Source organism: Acanthaster planci, linkage group LG03 (genome assembly GCF_054643075.1).
Source record: "Acanthaster planci isolate LZ-2023a linkage group LG03, COTS_SCS, whole genome shotgun sequence".
NCBI lineage: Eukaryota > Metazoa > Echinodermata > Asteroidea > Valvatida > Acanthasteridae > Acanthaster > Acanthaster planci.
In genome coordinates this window covers 16,398,584-16,419,720 of record NC_141779.1, presented here as the reverse complement: position 1 = coordinate 16,419,720, position 21,137 = coordinate 16,398,584, and the positions used below count along the sequence as shown (strand labels likewise).

At 39.3% G+C, this 21,137-nt stretch overlaps 2 protein-coding genes across 3 annotated transcripts; one reads left to right on the top strand and one right to left on the bottom strand.

Annotated features, from left to right (window-relative positions):
- The first annotated feature begins 1,109 nt into the window (after positions 1-1,109).
- On the top strand, positions 1,110-6,592 carry c7orf57 (chromosome 7 open reading frame 57). The gene is made up of 6 exons (XM_022255199.2): positions 1,110-1,313; positions 1,674-1,868; positions 2,506-2,611; positions 2,901-3,179; positions 3,826-4,143; positions 4,958-6,592. Exons 1-6 carry the CDS (start codon positions 1,289-1,291, stop codon positions 5,070-5,072), a joined length of 1,038 nt encoding a protein of 345 aa, XP_022110891.1. The 5' UTR covers positions 1,110-1,288; the 3' UTR covers positions 5,073-6,592.
- A 2,359-nt stretch (positions 6,593-8,951) lies between these two features.
- LOC110990300 (cytosolic 5'-nucleotidase 3-like) lies at positions 8,952-21,116 on the bottom strand. 2 transcript variants are annotated; one of them, XM_022255213.2, is made up of 7 exons: positions 20,797-21,116; positions 19,277-19,448; positions 17,712-17,844; positions 16,764-16,853; positions 15,405-15,570; positions 13,908-14,108; positions 8,952-13,149 (listed from the first exon to the last, which is right to left on the bottom strand). In XM_022255213.2, the coding sequence occupies exons 1-7, from the start codon at positions 20,914-20,916 to the stop codon at positions 13,048-13,050; spliced, it is 984 nt and encodes a 327-aa protein (XP_022110905.2). In that variant the 5' UTR covers positions 20,917-21,116; the 3' UTR covers positions 8,952-13,047. The 2 variants fall into 2 exon arrangements, with proteins under 2 accessions (XP_022110905.2, XP_022110913.2); XM_022255221.2 differs by lacking the exon at positions 20,797-21,116 and adding an exon at positions 19,723-19,827.
- Between the last annotated feature and the right edge of the window lie 21 nt (positions 21,117-21,137).

Genomic DNA, 21,137 nt, shown 5'->3' with positions numbered 1-21,137 from the left:
TAATGAAAATTACAACTTCTTTTATCGAAAATTGGCCAAAACCAATCTCTCCCATTGTCTACACAAGTTGCACTGGACAAATTTTAAGATTCCTGGGGGAAAAAATGTAAACTTTTCAATGTTGGGATTTGAACTCACAACCTCTTGCTTCCGGGTCAGGAGCGCTAACCACTGGAGTGCCACGAACTTCTTTTATTGACACTATTGGCCAAAACACAGTCTTGCTCATTGTCTGCACTTGATTTGTACAATCTTTAGGATTTCTGGAAAAAAAATCAAACTTTTCAAAGTCGGGATTCGAACTCACGACCTCTTTCTTCCGGGTCAGGAGCGCTAACCACAGGGGTGCCGCGCCACGAACTTCTTTTCAAAAACAATCTTTCCCAATGTCTGCAGTTGAATTGGACAATTTTGAAAATTTCTGGGAAAGAAATTCAAACTTTTCAAAGTCGGGAATTGAACTCACGCCCTCTCGCTTCTGGGTCAGGAGCGCTAACCGCAGGAGGCCCGGTGTATTTGGTGTTTGGTGTAGTGCGACTGGTTCCACCAAAAATTTGGTGTAAAGGGTGCAGACCACTAATTCAAGTGAGAATTTCTGACCAGCTCATTAGCATTAAAAGTGCCCCCCACACAGTATCTTTTGAAAAAGGAGATTGTTTGGCCCCCAAAATGGTGAGATTGTGTAAATCGTCGCCAGGATCAACTCCCTGGGTCTTTAAGCTTTCATATGAGGGCAGAAGGGCTGAAAACTACGGTTGAAAAATGGTCTTAAGTGCCCGAGAAAGTTGAGGGTTGCCACTTGAAAAATGGCTGCAATCAGACTTCGGAAAAATCACTTTTTGGGGGGTGATTTTGTTTTGTGGGAATAATTAAAAATGTAATTGGTTAACCCACAAAAAATTGAAAAGAAATTGAAAGATAAGTGACCAGACAAGAATTTCATTTGTGTTTCAGAAATCTCAGGGATGTTGGCGTGCATGCTATTGGGCCCTGAACGGTGCTGATTTTACACTGTTTTCAATGGGGCTTGAATTAGTGGACTGGACCCTGGAATGCACCCTTGTAGCTTTTTGTTTGCCGCCCTCAAGAGGTCGATTAGAGTACACAAAACGGCATAGCAACGTGGTAAACATGATTTATCAACCAACTCATGATTCACGTATGATTCACATATCGCTCGCATTATCGGCAACTTTGGTTTTGGAGAGTCCATTTGTAGTTGTACACGTACAGTAGGCCTCCGTAGCCCAAGTTAAAACAATTACGTCACTGATTACATCAGATCATTATGGCAGGAAAATCTGGAACACAAGGTAGGCATGTTAAGTGATGAAGGAACGTGAGGTAACGTCAGCTGCCGTGGTTAGTAGGCCATTTGGCCTAGCCTGGGCCTAGGCTTACGTGAGAAACCCAGAAAGTATTCCATATTCTCCCGGTTGGAGGTTGTTCCGTATGCACTCACATCTGGGCAAAGGGAAGATGTTATAGTAGCAGAAATTGCCTAAAAATCAAAGCCAGTGAAAGAAATGTGTGAATATACATGTACATGTAGATAGAATTGAGTTAATGGCTGCATACTCAAACTGAAAGTTGTAGAAGGAGGTACATGTACACGTAGCAGTTTGCTGCACTTTGCGTCCATTCACCTGGAATAGTCATTTCAATTCACTCAGACTGGTTTTATCATGCACCGAAGAAGAGGTCACCAGATGCAGGGCCCAAAGACTACCCAGCCCCATCCCAGATACCCATGCTCAGTAATGCTGTTATTGAGGAAGATGCACGGGATGAAACAGGGATGATGCGGGGATGGATTCGAGAAAGTGATTCCAAATACGTCAGGCTGGCCAAGCAGAGAGGAAGAAGAGGTGAGAAAATGAACCTGACCATTAGACGACGCAAAGACATTGAAGATTTATTAACACAATACACACCCCTCCACAGTTCACTACACAGTAACAGAGATCATTTGTTTAATTTCATTTATGTATTTACAAAGCTCTTTGATCCATGTGATTTGATATAACCCTGGTATCAAGAAAAGCAGTATAGGAATTTCATATTGTGGATAACATTGGCACCATACATTAGTAATTTTTCCAGTGCGCCTACATGTGGGATTTCAGACAAAAATCAGAGCCCACTCAACATGCCAGTAATATTATTTCAAGTTAATGATTTGCATTTTTGTCAATTTCTCTGGACTCTAAAAATCATTTTGAGGTTTCCAGAGATTTTCACAGTCTCAAAGTTTAATTTATTGTTGTGACAGTTGAAAATGTTTACCATCACCACCTGACAATTTTATAAGTACTAAACTTGGAAATAAATTTTTGATTGAAAAAAAATTAATTTTTATTTCAAATTGCTTAATTGTAGTTTTAAAAGCTTTAGTTTTGCTGCAACTAAATAATATGAGGGAAATGTAGGAATACAAGTGCTTTATTGTTTTATCTTAGAATGTTTGTAGAATTCTGTTGTTGATACATGTTCATTTACTTGTAGATTTGCTTCAGATCCGTGAGAGGCCTCCACCCTCCAAAGAAGCTAAGCCCTACCCACGGGTGGACTGGTTTGATCATAATCCTGAACCCGAGGCACAAGACGAAAAGTAAGAGATTTTGGCCATGAGATACAGCAGAGGATTCATTTTGCATGTTGAAAACTTAAGTAGCTTTTTTAAAGTTTTGTTTTATATCCCCATATTTCTTTGTGTGAGAATAGTTAGACAGTGTGACAAAAACCATAAAATGCACAGGTCTCAAATTCATTGTATGTGTATTGGCAGCCCTGTGACTAAAATAATGCACCAAATCTATGCATATTCTCTGTGAAGCAGGCATTGTCCATTAGTGGGTGGCTTCAATCCCTTGTCCCCAATCTGCCCTTTCACTGACCAGGTCTGTGAGGAAAGTCTACCTTCCAGATTACATGGTCCATGAAGAATACAACCCAGAGACCCACGTGGATGAGCAGGAAGGCAAGCGCCCTCCTCCCCGGAGGCCGCCGTACTCCCTCCAAGACAAACTGTCTGTCTTCGAAAGGGAAGGAGGCTGTGTTACAGACAAGATGCATGTCAAGCTGCCTGAGATAAAGGCTACTGGCAAGAAAGTGACAAAAAAGGACAAGGGAAGGAAAGATGAGGGAAAAACCAAATTACAGAACAGATATGCAAAAGTGTGAGTAGTTTTTGTCTAAATTTTTCTGTCTTCTAGGGGGGAACGCACAAAGTTGGTGTTGAAAACATAGTGCCTCAACAATTTAGCATTTGACAAGAATTGAAAGTCGAAGGTGAATTTGCTAGACACTACACTGGGCTCAGAAAAACTCTTTGTCCTGCCATGGTTCTGCAGAATTTCAACTTGTGAACACATGTACGTGCATTGTGCATGGAGGTTTTTGTAAGACAGATATGAACAATGCTTTGACCATTGTAACTTAACAGATTGGTTTTGCTCGAAGTAATGAACTCAAGGCATGAAACACATCTAATGTGTAATGACAGCTGCAAGTATTCAGTTTCCTGTATTGTGAATGATTTATACTACCCTTTGAATTATATCAACATGTGTTGGCACTTCTCTGTCGCTTTATAACTTTATGATGTCAGGAAAATAATGGAAACACGTGTACATATACATGTATAATGCAAAGCTTTGTGAAAAGATAAAATTGAGTTGAAATCTACATTGGACTAATTTCATCGCTATAATCCTTGAAAAAAAATGTTTTTTCTTCCCTCCTGTTATTGAGGAAACATCTGGGGGTTTGGTCTTATGCCATAAATACAAGCTGAACTGTTTTGACTTTTGATACTTCTCTTAGCCCAACCCATGAAACCCAGGAAAAGCCAATCATGGAAAAGCTTCTCAATTTTGGCTACCAGCATGAGTGGTACGACCAGCGTGAAAAGTACTATGAGCACCAGAAGAAGGTACAGAGCAACCAGCCCTCCTGGGACCACTCAGCGAGTCAGGGCAGTCGGCTGACCACAGAGTACCGGGACGAGATAAACACTGGGAATAAAGAGAGCAAGGGCCCTGGGTCACCCCGGTCCAAGAGGGTGGCCATGACCAAGAAGGCAGAGGCAATGCGAAAAGACAAGCAGGAGGCAACAGAGAAGGAGCTCTTCAAATTAAGCAAGTAAGAGCTAGGGGCTTACATTTCTGGTCTTATTTTAACTCGTGTTGTACTGAATCTGTAGCCCTAAAACTGCCTGAATGCAGGTCACTGTTTTCTTTCCAAATGTGGATTCAATCTGCCAAAATTCAGTTTTTTAACAGTCTACATGTATATTCCGCTTTGAGAATGAATGTGTCTGTAGATTCTGATATGAGAGTTCAGAAAAATTCATACTTTTAAATGTGTGGGATTTTGAGGTATTTGTTCAGCTCACCTTATCTCAAACCTGCTTTTCCCTTTGATCACATACAGTATATTAGGAGCGTTCAAACTCAAGCACAAAAAATGACTCCCTGTAATCTTTGAACCCAGAAAGTGAAGTGGAATTGCGTGTGCCTCCAAATAAAAACTATGGATACATGTGTTTCTTGTTAGAGTTATAGTAATCTCAATCGCAAAAATCACACCAAGATTTCTGAGATGAAGGTACATTGGTCGTCACTTCCATTGTGCACCGACCTTTGTGTCTCACTTTTGTACAAATACACCCTGTACATCTATTTGCATTTGTGCACATTCAATGTAAAATTGTCTGGTACGTTGTGCCGCATTCTGGCTACAGTTTCACCTTCACTTACCAAAGCCATGCATGACTTCACAGGACACATACCAGATGACTTGTTAATGTTTGCAGCTAAAAAAATCTCAGTGTTGAGCAGCTGTGAAAGCTAGTGCATGGGAAAAAAATCACGCTTTTTATTTCACTCTATCCAAACTGTCTTCATGTCACGAGTGAATGCATCGGCATTTGTTACTCCTTTGTTCATGTTTCCAGGTTCGACAAAGTTGGCCCAAGGATAAATAGCCACTGGTCGGATGGCCCGAGGTTAACTGACCAGGAGAAAATGGACACCTACACCCGACAGCTGGAAGAGATGACCCATGCATAGGTCGGGGGTTGTGCATCTGATGGGGCACAACTCACCCAGTTGTGTGCTGAGCATTCTTGCCAAAGATTTGGAGAATTTAATCACTGGACAATAACGTAGGACCTAACGTACACGTACCTGGATTGCAAGCTCAGACTGGGAGTCAGGAAATCATTACTTTGTATCAAGGCCTTCATACCAAAATACAGTTTACGTCCAGTACTGCCATGCCCTAATGCTCGATTTTATCCTTCTTTCCTTTTCTATTTGTTCCCTTTGTCAGCAATTTTGGAATATAGGATAATTCATATGCTTATACTGTGTTGCTGCCACCAGACATGGTACAAGAAAATGTCAAGACGCAATTTGCATTGGAAAAATGAAAACGGCAATGAGAAATGTTGGTACAAAGTTCTTATATCTAGGTTTGCTTAAGAATGGATAATAGAGTCCGTGTAACCTTTCCACCATTGACATTCTTGCGATAAATTCCAAAGTACCTAAACTGTGCGGTGCTTAATCTAAAGTTTGGTAATAAATTCAGTAACTTGGCCTTAGTGTTTGTACTGTACTTCATATGGGACACAGAGTACACGTGAAATAAGGTAATTGACACTTATGTTGTGGATCAATTGCTGAGGTTTAGTACTGATTCCAAACATAATCCTCAGTGTAGGTCTGTGTTTTATGAATGTCAGTGTAGATATAGGTTGATGATATTTTTCTAACCTGTATTTCCATCTGGGTTTTATGATTGCCAGTTTATATTGATTGACAAATTTATCTAACCTGTCTCTGGAATTTTGAGAATATTTAATCCCATCTGTGGAATTACATTTATGCTTTAAATAACAGAAAAATCGTGCAAAGATTTACTGCTGACCGGCCACTTCAGTGGCTTTGCCATATCTCATGTATCTGGCAAATGTGTCATATGAAAATGTCAGGGGTAGTTTGGGCTACTTTTAACTGGATGTATGCACTCGGTGGCATGAAGTTATGGGAACCAGCTGTTTTCTCTGGCTGTTTTCAAGTGGCGACTCATTTAAATACACAGTTCCTGTACATAGTTTGTGGCATTAGTTAGTTTCCGAGTTAATTTTTCTAAATGTTGCAAATATAGAACGGTAGCAAGGGTGTTAAGGCAAGGCTTTTTGTGCATCATAAACTGACATCAGTTAATATTAAACAAGTCTTTAGTTGGTTTCCTCCGAACGCTTCCATACCATTATACTGTGCATGTTCTATTTGTAAGGGGAACCGTCCAGCTCAAATGTAACATATTGCAACAGTCGTCTACAGTTAATGATGCGGCAAATGAGGTTCATTGCCTTCCTGCTTAATATACCTGTAACTTGAATTGTATTTTGTAAATTAGGTTCTTTGATGAGTTTTTTGACGGGGGTTAGTTTAAAACTCGCAAAAACTGTCTTGTCTTAATATTGATAAGTACATGTACATGTAAATAGTATTTAAATTTTTTAATTGAAAACGTTTTGAATTAATAAAGATTTTTCTTGTGATAAATGACTACACAAAAATTTCCTTTTTTCTACTCCATTAATTAACCACATGCCCGAAACTTGCATGGCTTCACAAGAGAAAAAAGAAAAAAACACCTTTGACAGTTATCGCGTGAGAATCAAGGCTTCTTAAAACTGTTTTTCAAGTGGTCAATCAACAAGAAATACTCTAGACACCCGATACAGCAAACATACATGTACATTCAAAATAACCCATTTCTGGTCGACAGAAATTTGGCACAAAAATTTGAAGAATCTTTCATGTGTATAAACAGTGAGTTTATGGAGTCCCGCCTATCAACCCATACCATCAAATATTTGGATGTAAATTTGTTGACCAGACTTGTGTTCAGAAACTCTTCCTGCTGCAGCATCACACTCGCATGCAGATTGTGCACTAACAGAAGATTCCTTTTGGACTAATCCGCTCCCAGCGGAACAGAAGAGGACGTTTTTTTTTGGTACTCACCGCATAGGCGCACCATGAGGCGCGCAAGTATATGCACGTTTGATGCAGAACATGCTGAGTACACGTAACTAATTTATTCCGGCACAGAACGTGGGCAAGAACCCGCTTGTAACCACCTGTCTTTCTTTCGCCGATTGATGGTGCACTTCTGCTCAGGGCGGATGGGTGTTGTGACTTGCCAAGGTGTGTGCATGCTCAAGTTCGGGACATGTGCATGGATTGTCCCCCTCGGATCAGTCTGCATGTACATTTACACATGTATATCACAGAAAAATGTTTACCTCTTCATATTCCTCCCCATAAAAAAATGGCATTTATCTCAACATAAAACATATACAGTCGAAACCTTGTTAATAAAAGCGCTGTTAATATAAGATTTAGCTTATAATAAGGAAATTTTTAGGTTCCATCTTGTTTTTCATTGTTTTCATTCCTGATGATACAAGGTTCCAGTTATAACAGAGGTAATCTGCCAAGTCTGAACGACCTCTTATTAACGAGGTTCAACTGTAGTGTTTCAAGTACTTGTGCTGGAAAAAATCAATGGTCACGAGAGTAGATTTTTGTTTTTTGACAAGCCATGTTATATGTACATGTAAGGCAAACACAGCAGTATATAGTCGAACCTCGTTAATAAGAGGCCATTCGGACTTGGCAAATTACCATGTTATAACAGGAACCTTGTATTATCAGGAATGTAAACAAAGGATTGGGACCTATGATTATCCTTGTTATAAGCAGACTCTTGTATTAACAGTGCTCTTATTAACGAGGTTCAACTGTACATGTATTTGTCACATTAAAGGGGTAAATTTTGAAGATGGAAAACATGACTCTGCTGGCGAGTGGTGCAGCCGAATTTCCTGATTCCCCGTGATGGATATCATAATCCATTATTACTACGCTTGTTTACAGTATCAAGCAACAACCTGAATGTGTTTACATGAGCACACTGATGTGAAATACTCATTGATGACAGGGTGTGAGATAAAATAACCATGCAAAGTCGTGATTTCACCACCCAGTTTCTCTGAGCTGCATACGTATCCCGTATGCGAACCATGCCTCACGGTTCCTTATGTTAAAATGCTTTCCATGAGTTAAAAAACTACACAGCAAACAAAATAAAATACAAGGAAAATACTAAATCAGTTTGTCCGATTTTATACAGTTAGCTGCCCACATTTCGCATGTTTAGCAGTGCATGGTAATGGGGGGGCCCAACAGGTGATGGTCTCCTCAGCTCAAAATATGCACTGTCCTCTCCCAAAATTATGGAGATGAGTTTAGCACAGTGTAATGGCTGAACCAAGGTGGGCGTAAATTAAATCAGTCCACCCTACCATAGCCTCGTCCAAGGTGGTCACTGCGTTTTAGTTGAAGGGCGAACCACAGCAAACGAGCCACCTCGTACAGGACTGTCAGGGAATATGCCAACTGCAAACCACAGAGCAAGCTATGCACACAGAACCCATGTACAGGTACATGTGTACATGTATATACTGCTGTGTGCATGTTACATACATGTATGTACATGTGAATGTTACGAGTGGCTCGTCCAGTCACAATGGACATGACATATCAGTCTTGCATGCATATTTACTCACTGTGTGTAAAATATTCAGGCACATAACCCAAAGCATGTATGAACATGTACACATCGCGAGTCTGCAGGTTATGATGGTATAACCATGTAGCTACAAACCCTGGTATAACACAGGCACTGTTTAGGGATTTTTTTTAAATTTTATGGCGGGTCGACTGTAAGACGAGCCTGACGCCTTGATCAGGCTAACCCTGCAAAGATGAGCCCACTTACATGTACGTCATACATGCCACAGCGCACATTGGAGAATACAAGAAAGTACCACACTAACCTGTGAAAAGTACGCACCACTCTGATGAGAGTACTTTGAAGTTTAGTATTTATTACAGGGAAAAGATAGTTTAAAAAAAAAAAGAAGAAAGAATGCAGCGGCAACAAAACACCTTGAGTCTTTAACAAAGCCTCATTCCCGACAGCATGTACATGTAGCTCTAAAATATTGGTTCCGATATATGTACAATTATGAAAGCTTTCTTCAAGTAATATAGTTTTATCGCTTTTTATGTTTCTGCTTGGAAGAGACCAGCAACACTACAAGATCTTCATATCATTTATCACTCAAAAAACAATTAATGTACATGTACAATTCATGTGATTCTTCAAATTCTATTTTCCAATTATAAAGAATCAGAGCTGTTATCAATTCCGTTTCCTCTACCACATTTTACTGCAAAATAAGGTAGTGTAGTTGAGATGTTGATATAGACTTGACAAGGAAGAATGTACACCATGAGTATTCAGGCTTTTGATTATGCCAGATAGAATACAACATGTATATATTGGAATAAAAAGCATCCTGAAAATGCCATAGCATTTGCAAATACTGGTATTACAAACCTGCGTTTATGAAGTATTGAAACTCATTCAAAGACTGATTGTAACAATACATCCTAAAACTGCAGGCTGATTTCAGGATTCAGAAAAGGAAATGAATGCATCTGTCCAGAATCTTGTCGCCATAACCACGTGTAAAGTGACTTATTCCATGGACATGTAGGTCTATTGGAGAACTAGTACCATATGAGGCCAATGACTATTTTTTCAAAATTACTTTTTTCCCCCAAAGTTTCCACAAACTATGTTCATTAAAAAGTGACCAACAGATCCTTATAACTTCTTGTGGACACAATCTAAAACAAAACTGTGTACTAAAATCCATGTTATTGTTATTAAATCATAATACATGTATGTGAATGTTTCTCTTAAATATGCATGTACAAATACAAGTACATATTATACAGTGTGATTCACTAAAAATTGTGCGCAGTAAATACATGTAGGTTCATAAAATACACGTTCATTGACAATTGAAAATAATTTCTTTTAAATGGAAGACCAACATTGGTTTGTAGATGCAGTTATCCAATTTACACATTCTACACTACACATACATGTACAAACACATGAACACACACATACTTGTTCCATAGTTGTGGGGACAAACAGGATATTTCACCTGTTTTTGTGGGGATCCAAATCATTGTGCGGACAGAGAAATGTCCCCACAACCCGGTCCCAATTGTCCAATAACCTGGTGAAGGCCTACCCAGAAGTACACAGTGATGACATGGTCCAATGTACCAGTAATAATGGCATTGTAACCTGGCCTAACCATTCTTTGAGGCTAGCTCCCAAAGAACTTAGGGCTGAAGATACTAATAACTACAAAAAAAGAAACCTTTAAACAAAGGCAAGACGAAATTTAATGTAACCAAAACCAAATTATAAGATGTGGGAAAAAAATTACTAAATTAGTCCAAACATTGCTTTCCTTCTATTGAAATCTGTTGCTCTCATTAAAAAGCAAGATTTCATTGTTTCAAAAGGTAATTCTGTGAGGCAGAATGGTGCCATCATCACTATTTATTAGAACATGCATAATCTACTTCCTGTATTTCCCTGCATTATTTCAGCTGCTCTGCTCTTTAGTAACTACTGGTTTTTGAGACCCTTGATCAAGATTTTGGCTGTAATATACATGTGTGCCCATTCAATTTTGAATCATTGCTGTTGTGAGGTTTGGACTCCGGACAAGGAAGGATGACTGCTAACACATTTTCACTCCTGGTTGCAGGTTGTCCAAAAGTGAGAAATTTTTTGCTTTCTAAACTCAAATTCTAGTCACTGCATTTCAGATTTCAAAAAGCTTTGCCGAAGTCAAAATATGCAAGGATTCTGAATCTTCCTCCGTGAAGCGTGGGAAAAACTGTGCTCCACTTATCAAACCTTCAGTTTTATCTCAGCTGTAGATGCCAAACCTTTTTTTTTTCTCTGGGATTCCATCTTTAGCCATTCACACACAAGTTCCCCTTTTGTTGTTTGAGTTGAAAACATGTGGCCTAGTGACACACCCGTCTAAATTGCAAAACAGAACCCTAGCATTTGTACTTGTTAAGCTCAACATTATGATAACACAGTCGTGTATTTGAAGGGGAAAAAATTGTTAATCAAGGACTAATTTGGGGCAATAAAGTAACAGATACAGTATGTATTTCTAAACAATTTTTGAGCCATTCCACCAATGTTATTGAACCTACACAATGTTATTTGTTTTAAAAAAGTGAACCTTTTATAACGAACAGAACCTTTTATCATGAACGAAACTAAACACTAAATTTAACAGCTTAAAAAGTATGTTTTTTGTTTGTTGAAGATTGAAACTATTCTTTGTTTTTGCATTTTTTTAGCACATGGCATTCAAGTCAACACTGAGGAATGTTAAATTTACCCCAATGGCCTGACCTTTCTGGTTGCGATGCCTTTATCAATAACATGATATCAACAGTACCCCTAACTCCTGAATACCCCTTCTGCCATATATGTTCACCCCTTCCACTTAAATTGTGCGCATCTAAAATTCTGCAAAGTTGTGATCACTTTCTGTTGCTTGTTAAAATGGCGACGCCAGCCTGCAAACGACTATACCAATATCCATCAGCAGAGATCTTCCACATTATACAAAAGTTTGCTGAATTCATACCACAGACATATGATCAGGCTTCAGATTTCATTTTGTGATGTGTTTCTTGCTAATCATACCGGTAAGTGACATTTCAGAGAAAATGGGATAAAAGATGTCCGTGTATGTTACATTTCCGAACGTAAAAAAGGGTATTTGAAAATCGAAATTTTGAAGTGTTCTCCAGTTTTTCCACACATCCTGCATATCTTGGTAACTGAAAAAATGGTTGAAAAAGGATACCATGTTATGCTTAAGCTACTGCAAATGGTCCTTTGTTAGTTTTATCAATATCAACTTTGCCTCTCTGTCGATTGATGGTCGGCTATGATTTATGTATGCATATGTGCATGTTCATGTACATCATGTACATGTACATGTATGTACTCCATCAATGCAGTTATACATGTATTACTACGGACTTGTAAATGATTCTCGTGCAAAGTATTCAATTTGCAATAACTTGAAAAACGACCGATGTTTTTATCAAGTCTTAATACACGAGGTACTTTATTTTGTTTGTTTGGATAAACTGGAGAAGTGGTTTAAAAATGGGAAAGAACACGGACATATGTTCTTCCAAATCTGATCCTCTTTACTTTTTTAAAAATCACTTTTTCACAATTTGTTTCCAATTTTGTGCAACTGGGTTCATATAATACTGTGGTATAATCTTGTCTGATCAATGTTTAGTTATCAGGTTATCTCCGTGAACTTTATCTGTTTGTGTTTTGTTCAAAATAAATTGTGGTCTCCATCCACAGAAAGAAGTGTCGGAACAGATCCCACATTGTCTTTCTCGAAATCCGCAGTAAAGTGATTGAGTGCGTGTTCGCTAAACTCTCAACTAAGTGGTGCACAAAGGCATGGGAGTGAACATACATGCTGCCAACTTATTCCACCAATTATTCAATCTTATTTAACAATTATTTAACCTCATTTTAAATCAGCAGGCCCTATACCTACCATACGACCACACCATCCTAACACACCTGAAGTAATACATACTGTACACCAGTCTGGCAACTTGAGTACAAACTGCCAAATATTTCATTTACGTGTACCTCTTTATTTCGGACCTTTTCTTGTCTGTATGAGCTATTGTTCTGTGATGGTTTATTTCCTTATTATTGGCCTGAGGATGATGCATTACCTTCAAAAACACCGCACTCAGAGACTTACTTACTGTATCATTTACTTTTCAGGACAACCTGTCTTCCCACGTAATAATTCATACACATGCGTAACATGTTTTACTGCCTTTCAGAGGAGGGAGATGATTCTCACCTTTCCGCGGTCTCAGCACTGTTCTTTGCCATTAACCTTGACTCTGTCCCAGTAATCGGACTCCTACTTTAAAAATGTTGCTTCTGAGGGCTATTGATGGATTCGATAGAAAAATCCTCCCTTGGTGAAGCATCCTGCGTCGTGTCCTCAGCTTACAGGATCTTCTTCAGTACAGCAATGGGCAGGTCCATGGTCTCATCGCTAACCAGCACTATGTCAAAATGGTCTTTGTACATTTCCAGATTCTGTTCAATCTGTCAAGAAATAAGTCATAGAGCTCAGTCTGCAAATAAAGTCAAGAGGTGCTACAATATGTGCACGTATGTCCACTTTGAAATGGCTGAACAACTGTGGTCAATATGATTACAGTGTCCGCAGCCATCAATTTTTGGCAAAGACTTACACTTGACGTGACGTTGCACCAGCTTTTCTGAAATTGGCTACGGGACTGATAAAGCGGGAGGTTGTGATTTTTGAGTCCAACATGTAAATAAGCATGCCTAGAGTATACCAAGTAAAGGACACATGCTGTGCTCACTAGATGGTTAAATCCTACTGACATACATGTATAACAGTTAATTTAATTGTATCTGCTTGTTTCAAACCTCTTTTGATGCAAATATAATGACCACTGCAATGCTCAGTAGTTGAGATCCAATGAGAAAAATTTAATCCTTTGTTTTTTACATATTACAGTAAATTCAGCCATCTGGCTGCAATGAGCAGGTTTTTAATAAACCAATAATAATAATAATAATAATAACTGTATCGAATAACATGGCATGATTAAGGCAGGTGACACACACACACAATGTTCAACAGTGTCAACAAATATTCTTGATGTAATGCCAGGCAAAAGACATCGAATCAACTCTAACCCTAACCTAGGATGTATGTAAAATGATATTGAAATCAGAGGACTGAAGACAGTTCGGGTTATAAAAAAAAGCCAAGGTTGGCTGGTCACCTGGAAGGTTTGCATGTGATATTCCATAAACTGCGACTGACTCACATGGTCATTGAGGAAGCCTATCGTCAGGGTATGCTTTGTGTAAGGCATCCCATCCACCATACTCAGGTCGCCCAGGGTGTCTCCCAGGAGGATGATGTTGTCTCGTTTCCTGTGTCTCTCAAAGTATTCTGGGTGGTGCACTGCTGCTTCATGCTTGTTGTAAGTATGGATCAACTCACCCTTGAATCCTACGAGTTTGTCCTGGAAGAAACGTTTATAAATCATGATTTTGATGTCTTTTTCATGACAAGTTACCAGGGTCATGCACTGCACAGTTGTGCATGGATGAACGGGGTCAATGCAGAAGCTTTCCACCCAAATGAAGAAATAGGAAATCATCAACAACGGTGTCATCAGGAATGCAGTGTTTGTCTACACATTTGGGTCAAAAGTGGTACATACAGGTTCGTAACAATTCAGATTTTGTACAAGACTCCACTTGATCATGCATCCCCTTGCAAATCCCACAAGCAGCATAACATCTAGACAAATGAAAGCAGTTAATCTTTGGTGTAATTACACGTACTGCTTTGCTTGCAAAAATTGAACAAGACAAAATGTAAATCCTGGATGGCAAATGGTTGAATACGTGTGAATGCACTAGAGAATAAACTAAGGGTATGTAAATTGCAGGGGAGATAACTCAATAGATAAATTGTCCTCGCAGCCTCCCACAGAATTAAATCTGTCCATTATTTTCTGTTTCAATGTAGGTATAGTTTGCTTAGTAGAAAAATATCATTGTTGCGCTCATCCTACTGACTAAAAAATCTAGAAATCTACAGTCAGCTATTATTTATTTTTTAAAAAAAGGTTAACTTTACTGTGAACGTATTATGGATGAGGTGTGGTCGTCGAGACCTGGCGCACTGTACATTGAATGGTCACCCACACAGTTCAATGCATGCAATGTATCACGTCATAGTGTGTGAGTTGGCAAGTGTCTGCCTGAAATATTTCAAGGCCGAGTTGAGTTGGTAGAGAAGAGCTGGTAACAGCATAAAATCTTTTATGAACAATTGGTCCAAATGATCATGTAAGCTTCAATTAAATATGAGACGTGGACTTTGGAAAATAAAACTTTTGAAACTTTAAATTAAAAAATCACAACTCAATCAATGACCAAAAATCAATCTTCCAAGAGATCACTTTTTGGGGGGTTGATGTCCCCTATTCACTTGGTACACTAAGCTTGACGCCGCACTGTATGACTTTTGTGCAAGTGTGGTCATGTGAGTCCAGATGGACAGCTACGAGGCATCCATGACAAAGCTGCTGTTCAGTTTATTGCCAACATTTGTTTAAATGGCAAGTTTTTCTGATTTATTTAATTCCCAAGGGTCAATCAGCCTTATGTTCTAAATCGGCACACATTCAGACCAAAGTACAAGTAAATCATCAGACAATTTATGTATATAATGTCACTGCATGCCCTTGGTAAAGCATACACGTACATGTATGTGTAAAGTACAGGTAAATGTACTTCGTACTCCTTACCTTGTCATCAAATTCCATGAAGTTGGAGATAACCTGCACATTCTTGTAACTGTGAAGATTTTCTTGTTTGATAGCTTCCAGCAGAATATCTCCAATGCCAGCTGAGAATATCAGTAGAGGTACACCACAACGCTCCAACATTTCAAACATGACGTTACTATGCTCCCTAAAAGGCAGAATGAAATCAAGGTGTATATATCTTAAGTCATGCACAGGATGGTATTAATGTTATCTGAAGAACAAATTGATTTAAAATTCATCAAGTGGAGTGAAGATTGGAGTAACATATTTTATTTTTTCAGTCTTAAAAAGATCTTCCAGGCACAGCTACAATGTATTGTGATTTCTAAAAATTAGCCGGTGACCCTAACTCCCTTGGCACTTTTGCCACTTTTTAGCTTGCCCGATAGGGCAGGCCATGCCATAAATTTACTTGCCTGAATTGGCTCTACACTTGCCCAAGAGTTCTCAGAATCCACTATTATTATGGTTATTTAACTTTGGCCTACTGCATGCACGCAGTCTTTTATTACGCCAAAAAACATAGCTGTGCTTCCGATTACATGCCTCTCAAAAATAGGGTCGGTAGGTAAGAATTTTTTTTTATTCTGGGGTCAATTGTTTGTGCTGATTGAATGGCATGAATGGGGATGACAGCATCTCAAATTATCTCAAAAAGTGATGAACACCTGTCTTAATCTATGTAAACATTTCTAAAGTCCACAATTCACAAGAATTATGGGCAATTCACACAGTGCTACTCAGGCAATCACGATGGCAAACTGGCCAACAATGTCCGTGTATCGCGTGGTATGCGTGTGTGATGCATCCAGACCAGCAGGTGATAAACCTTGTGCCGCGGCAGGAAATTTGTTGAAACACGCTCGCTTCAATTCAAGAGCAAAACAACTTCAAATTAAACTCATGAACACAGAAAATACATAAATAAATGGCCTACAATGTTAAACAAGTTGATAAACACTACCAAATATCAGTACATGTGCATGCTCCCCCAAACACGGAGGACAGATACAGTGAAGCTTGGTAATCTAACAACACTTGGCTGCATACATGTACATTCATTGGAACAGCTACACAACCTACATGTACATGTACAACGCCAATCCTGAGTCCACCTCGACCACCTGGATCCTGACTGCCACAAATGCACAGTATACACACCCAGAACGGGCAAAATAACACTGGAATGATAACATTCAGTGATTACATAATAATAGTGGTCGCAAACAATGGACAATTAGTGTGACAAACATGGTGACGCTTCACACGAAGGAAGAAAGAAATTACATAAACATAATCTCCCATAGAATAGAAATGAATTTGCAAGGACAGTCTCACCTGAGAAGAACCCGTGCATCCCGCACCATTTCTTCAATGTCACTCTTTTTCAAATTGCACTCAACAAGGAGGTCGTGTGCTGTAGTCCACCTTTGATAAAGTAAGACGAAAAAAAAAAATTGAATCACTCCAATATACAGGCTCCACGGTTAGTACCAGAATATATAGACCCTTTCCAATGGCCATTAGCCGAAGTGTAAATCACACTTTGGACCACCTGGGGAAAAAAAGAGAAAAGCAACAAACAATCTGCTGAAATGAAGGACGGTCATGCTGTTGACTGCCAAAATAAGCAAGGTGCATGTAGATTCATTGGATTCATGCCACATCACAGGGAGAACCAAAAATTTATTAACCAGAAGCTATCCATTTCACAAAGGGGAGAAAGGTCTATTGGTTTCAACTAAAGCCGATGGTTAGCAAACATTGTTAGGTGTCCCAGCACTGGCGCTTCCAAATTCAGTATTTTATGATTTGGCAATAACTATCAAGAGAGAGTTTTGTCATGGTGGGATTGAGGAAGTTACGAGATGACTATGCACAATGACTTAAATTCTCGAACTATCTTTAAAAATTCAGTCAGATGCAACAGGAAATTCCAAGGCTACATAAAACCACGCAAGACCAAACTATAGAGTTTGGAAAACATTTTCGACTCGTAAACTGCATTCACAGTAACCGCGCAGGTACATAAGGAGGTCAGCTGATCCTAGAGGGACTTGCAAGCTTCATCCTTTGTAATCTTACGACAAAAACTTACAGCTATTGCTGAACAGAATTATAAATTTGTTCATGGCAGCCAAATAAATGTATCCACAGAAGAATTCTGAACTCATCACTCTGATATAGGTACAATGTACATGTCACAGTTGGCCAACCACAAGTACTTAGGATCTGTTTTGGTGGCACTTTTAGGGTGGTTTCAGTCAACCAGTGATCTGTACTCACCACTCGGTCATCAGTTGGTACTTTTCTTCTCGGCTCAGTGTGTTGGACATTTCTAAGGGGTAGTAGTGGTTCCGTGTATCTATTGCTTTCTTTCTGTAGTCCTCCGGCAGTGTCCTGCTGATATCCAAAACACCTACATCGTGGATGACAAGATTACCACAAAATAATGGAAATACTAAAACTTACAACTCTGGATTTCTCAGTGTAAAAATGAATTTTGATCATCAAACTTGACATGGAATGACCCCTCCTCTTATGGCTTACAATTCAAAGGGATGATCTCTAACCATGAAACAAATTTATATTATCTTTATACTTCTTAAAAACTACTCTGTCATTTTGGATTTGAGCAACTATCGAATATTATTTCCCAAATTTGAATATTCAAATACGAAATTCATGAAAAGGGAGAATTTTTATTTGTTTTAATTGAGAAAAATTGTACTACGGAGGCTTGTTTCAAGCAGATTCAAATGAAAAGCGACAGAAATCTTACAACAATTCAATGTATATTAAGATTTAGCATTGTTTGCCAATATCCGATAGCCACACCCTTATGATGTCATAAACGGCCATACAAAATGAACTTTGATGGATGCTGATCACAGTCAGACTCGTGCGCGAACGAAGGCTACCCCAGAGGGAACACTTATTTTGTCAGGCGCGCCGGTGCAGTGCTCCGCAACAAGATTTATTTGGTGACGGTGGTCTAACTCGCCTTTCCTTTGATCATGTTTGGTCGAAGTCGTAGTGTTAATACGTTGTAATGGAATTTTGCCAGATCTTTAAGTTGTTCGCAAATCTCAAAATGCCATTATCCGCTCCAAAAAGACTGATGGAAAATCATCCCTTTGGCCACTTGGGCGCCGTCCTGGGAATGAATGCTGACTTGATACCAAGGTTCTTTTGTTCATACATTATAGCCATAGTTTGGTAGATGAATCTGCTTTGTGAAATATAACCAAAACACACTTCACTCGAAATCCACTTTGATCTTGTATCCTGTAAAGGAGGAAACTCCCATTTTCAGCACGCTGTTTTTTCTGTTTTCATATATCCTACGATCATTTTGTTATTGTGAGTCAAGCGTGGTCCAAACACAACCGCTTTTGGTCAACAAACCACAGTCAGAAACTGTCAAACCTCCGACGGTGACTTTCTATGGAATTTTAACTCCTATGCAAACTTTGGGGAAACAGTTTTGGACAAAAATTATGTTCACATCAAAGTTGCTTGGGGATGGAGAGGAGATTCATTGCTTGTATTAACATATTTTATACACGGAAGTACTATATACTGCACATTCATAGCAAGCTCTTCGATGTCTCAATGTGCACTGTGAATTGTACATGTGCGTACATGTCCGAACCCGAATCGAACTAGCGTTCTGCAAAAACTTTCGAACCGTGTCTGAACCGAACCCGAACCGAACCTTGGCACCTACTTGCAGCACTATATCAATAAAAAAGTAAATGGAATGGAATAAACAAAATCAAAATTGAAAACAAGATGTTTCCACCTTTCTCTGTGATGTCAGTGCAGCTTACCACTAGTAGCCTTCTTACCATGACAAGTGGGCACCTTCCGTCCTTCATTGTCCTGGAATCTGGACAAGGTTCGGTCAAAGTCTGTGACAACCAGTAACTTGCTCCGGCCGTCTTTGATCAGCTGGGTCACGAGTTCCTCCACTCGGTCTGGATCTTTCATGTGGACATACGTTTTTTGGAACTCATCCATCTGTACGCGAAGGTGAAAACTCATGCCAGTAAATTATGATCACACACAGGATGACAGAATGTCTAATTTTCCGTGTATCAGTGCATGTACGAGTTAAGTGTTTTGAACAGGAAATTTCAACTTAGAATGTGCCTCAATCTGGCTGGATAGTGACTTCCAAACATTGGAACATTTTCACTCATTCCTATCTCCCAGTGTACAAATGTGTAGATGTGCTTACTATCACAGGTATACAGAGTGTGCACACACATACGGGTAGTATAATGCATAGTACCTGCAGGGCTTCAGGCAAACTGTCCTGCCCACTTTATAAGGGTAAGTCAAAATAAGGGATACAGGTTGCATGTGATAGTGCTAGAGAACTCTAAATAACGCACTGCATGCCAGGCAATGTACATGTACGTGTACATGTATGTTTATATTTGGCCAACCCAATGTTTCCTACATACCAAATGTGAGAACTGAGAGTTAGCATGATTAAATCATGGAGAGCACCTTCTGACTGGCTGACCTACAGATGAACCAAAATAACTTTGCGGATGACTGCAAAAGTAGTCAAATGAGCTTGTACAGCGTATACGTACATGTTATAGGCCTACAATGTACATGTAAATGTACATTGTAGAAATCTGTCCAACAATCTGTATAATATCCCACCTTGTAGCCAGCTGCCAGTACAGAGTTGCAGTTGACTGCTCACCCACAGTGAACACATAGCACTCCAACTCTGTAGCCGTGTAGCCATGTGGCTGTGCAGCTGGCTGCAAGGTAGTCCATTTTGATTTTCAGAGCACATAACTTTCACTAGCCAATCTCTGTCTGCAAGCACTAATTGCAATACAATGGAAATTCAGAACCTTGCATAAGTTTTGCTGGTGTATGGAATTTTCACAATCCTGATATTACGGTTGTGCTGAAGCATTCAACAAAATCTTTTACTTTCATACAGAACAGAGTTACAACAAAAATAATGACTCTCAGAAAAGAGATTTTTTTTCTTAAAATATGATCAGTCTGAATCCAAAAGGGTGTACTAGCACAGTCACAAACAAAGATAAGCTTTTGCCACAGTTTTTGTAGCTTTGGTTCAGTATGCATGTATTATGTATGCTGTCAAGTTGTTCTGAAAAAAAAAGTGGACCAAAGAATGGAGTCAAGGGCAGGTCCAGATCCAAATTTTCATGCTCATGAGAAAATTTGATTGAGTAGTTTTGTGCAAGCTGTGGACCATTTGCTTATCAAGTTGGCTTAAAAAACTCTTAGCGTTACGACTCCATGTTGGCCCTAAAGACTAACAGTTTGGTTCTCGAAGTTGGCCTGGGCATGCTGGGCTTATGGCTAGTCTTACCATTTCAATAATCTTTGTTCTCTTCCTCTTCCTTCCATTGAGAACATATGTCAGTGTAATGACACCTAAAGCTGCAACACCTGCTCCGACCACAAACTTCAGCGACGAAGAATGCAACATTTTGCAAATATTTTCAGGCAAGGTAAAGTCAAACTTGTGGCAAGGTCAAGTAGGTCTACTACGATCACTGTACTCGGATCGGATCGTACGTAAAGATGATGTAGCTAGCTCAGCTGATCGATGACCCACGGCCGAGCGAGAGGTAACTTCACGTCTTCCGGCCCTAGATTGGGCTTCCAGAGCTACGGCTATGTCTATATGTCAGCGTATCCGCGCGTAGT

Coding starts and splice junctions, on each gene's coding strand:
- c7orf57 (XM_022255199.2), top strand. CDS start 1,289: ATGGCAGGAAAATCTGGAACACAAG. Junction 1,869..2,505: donor CAAGCAGAGAGGAAGAAGAG/GTGAGAAAATGA, acceptor ATTTACTTGTAG/ATTTGCTTCAGATCCGTGAG. Junction 4,144..4,957: donor GAGCTCTTCAAATTAAGCAA/GTAAGAGCTAGG, acceptor TCATGTTTCCAG/GTTCGACAAAGTTGGCCCAA.
- LOC110990300 (XM_022255213.2), bottom strand. CDS start 20,916: ATGTTGCATTCTTCGTCGCTGAAGTTTGTGGTCGGAGCAGGTGTTGCA. Junction 17,845..19,276: donor GAAGGTGCCCACTTGTCATG/GTAAGAAGGCTA, acceptor TCCACGATGTAG/GTGTTTTGGATATCAGCAGG. Junction 16,854..17,711: donor TACCAACTGATGACCGAGTG/GTGAGTACAGAT, acceptor ACTTTATCAAAG/GTGGACTACAGCACACGACC.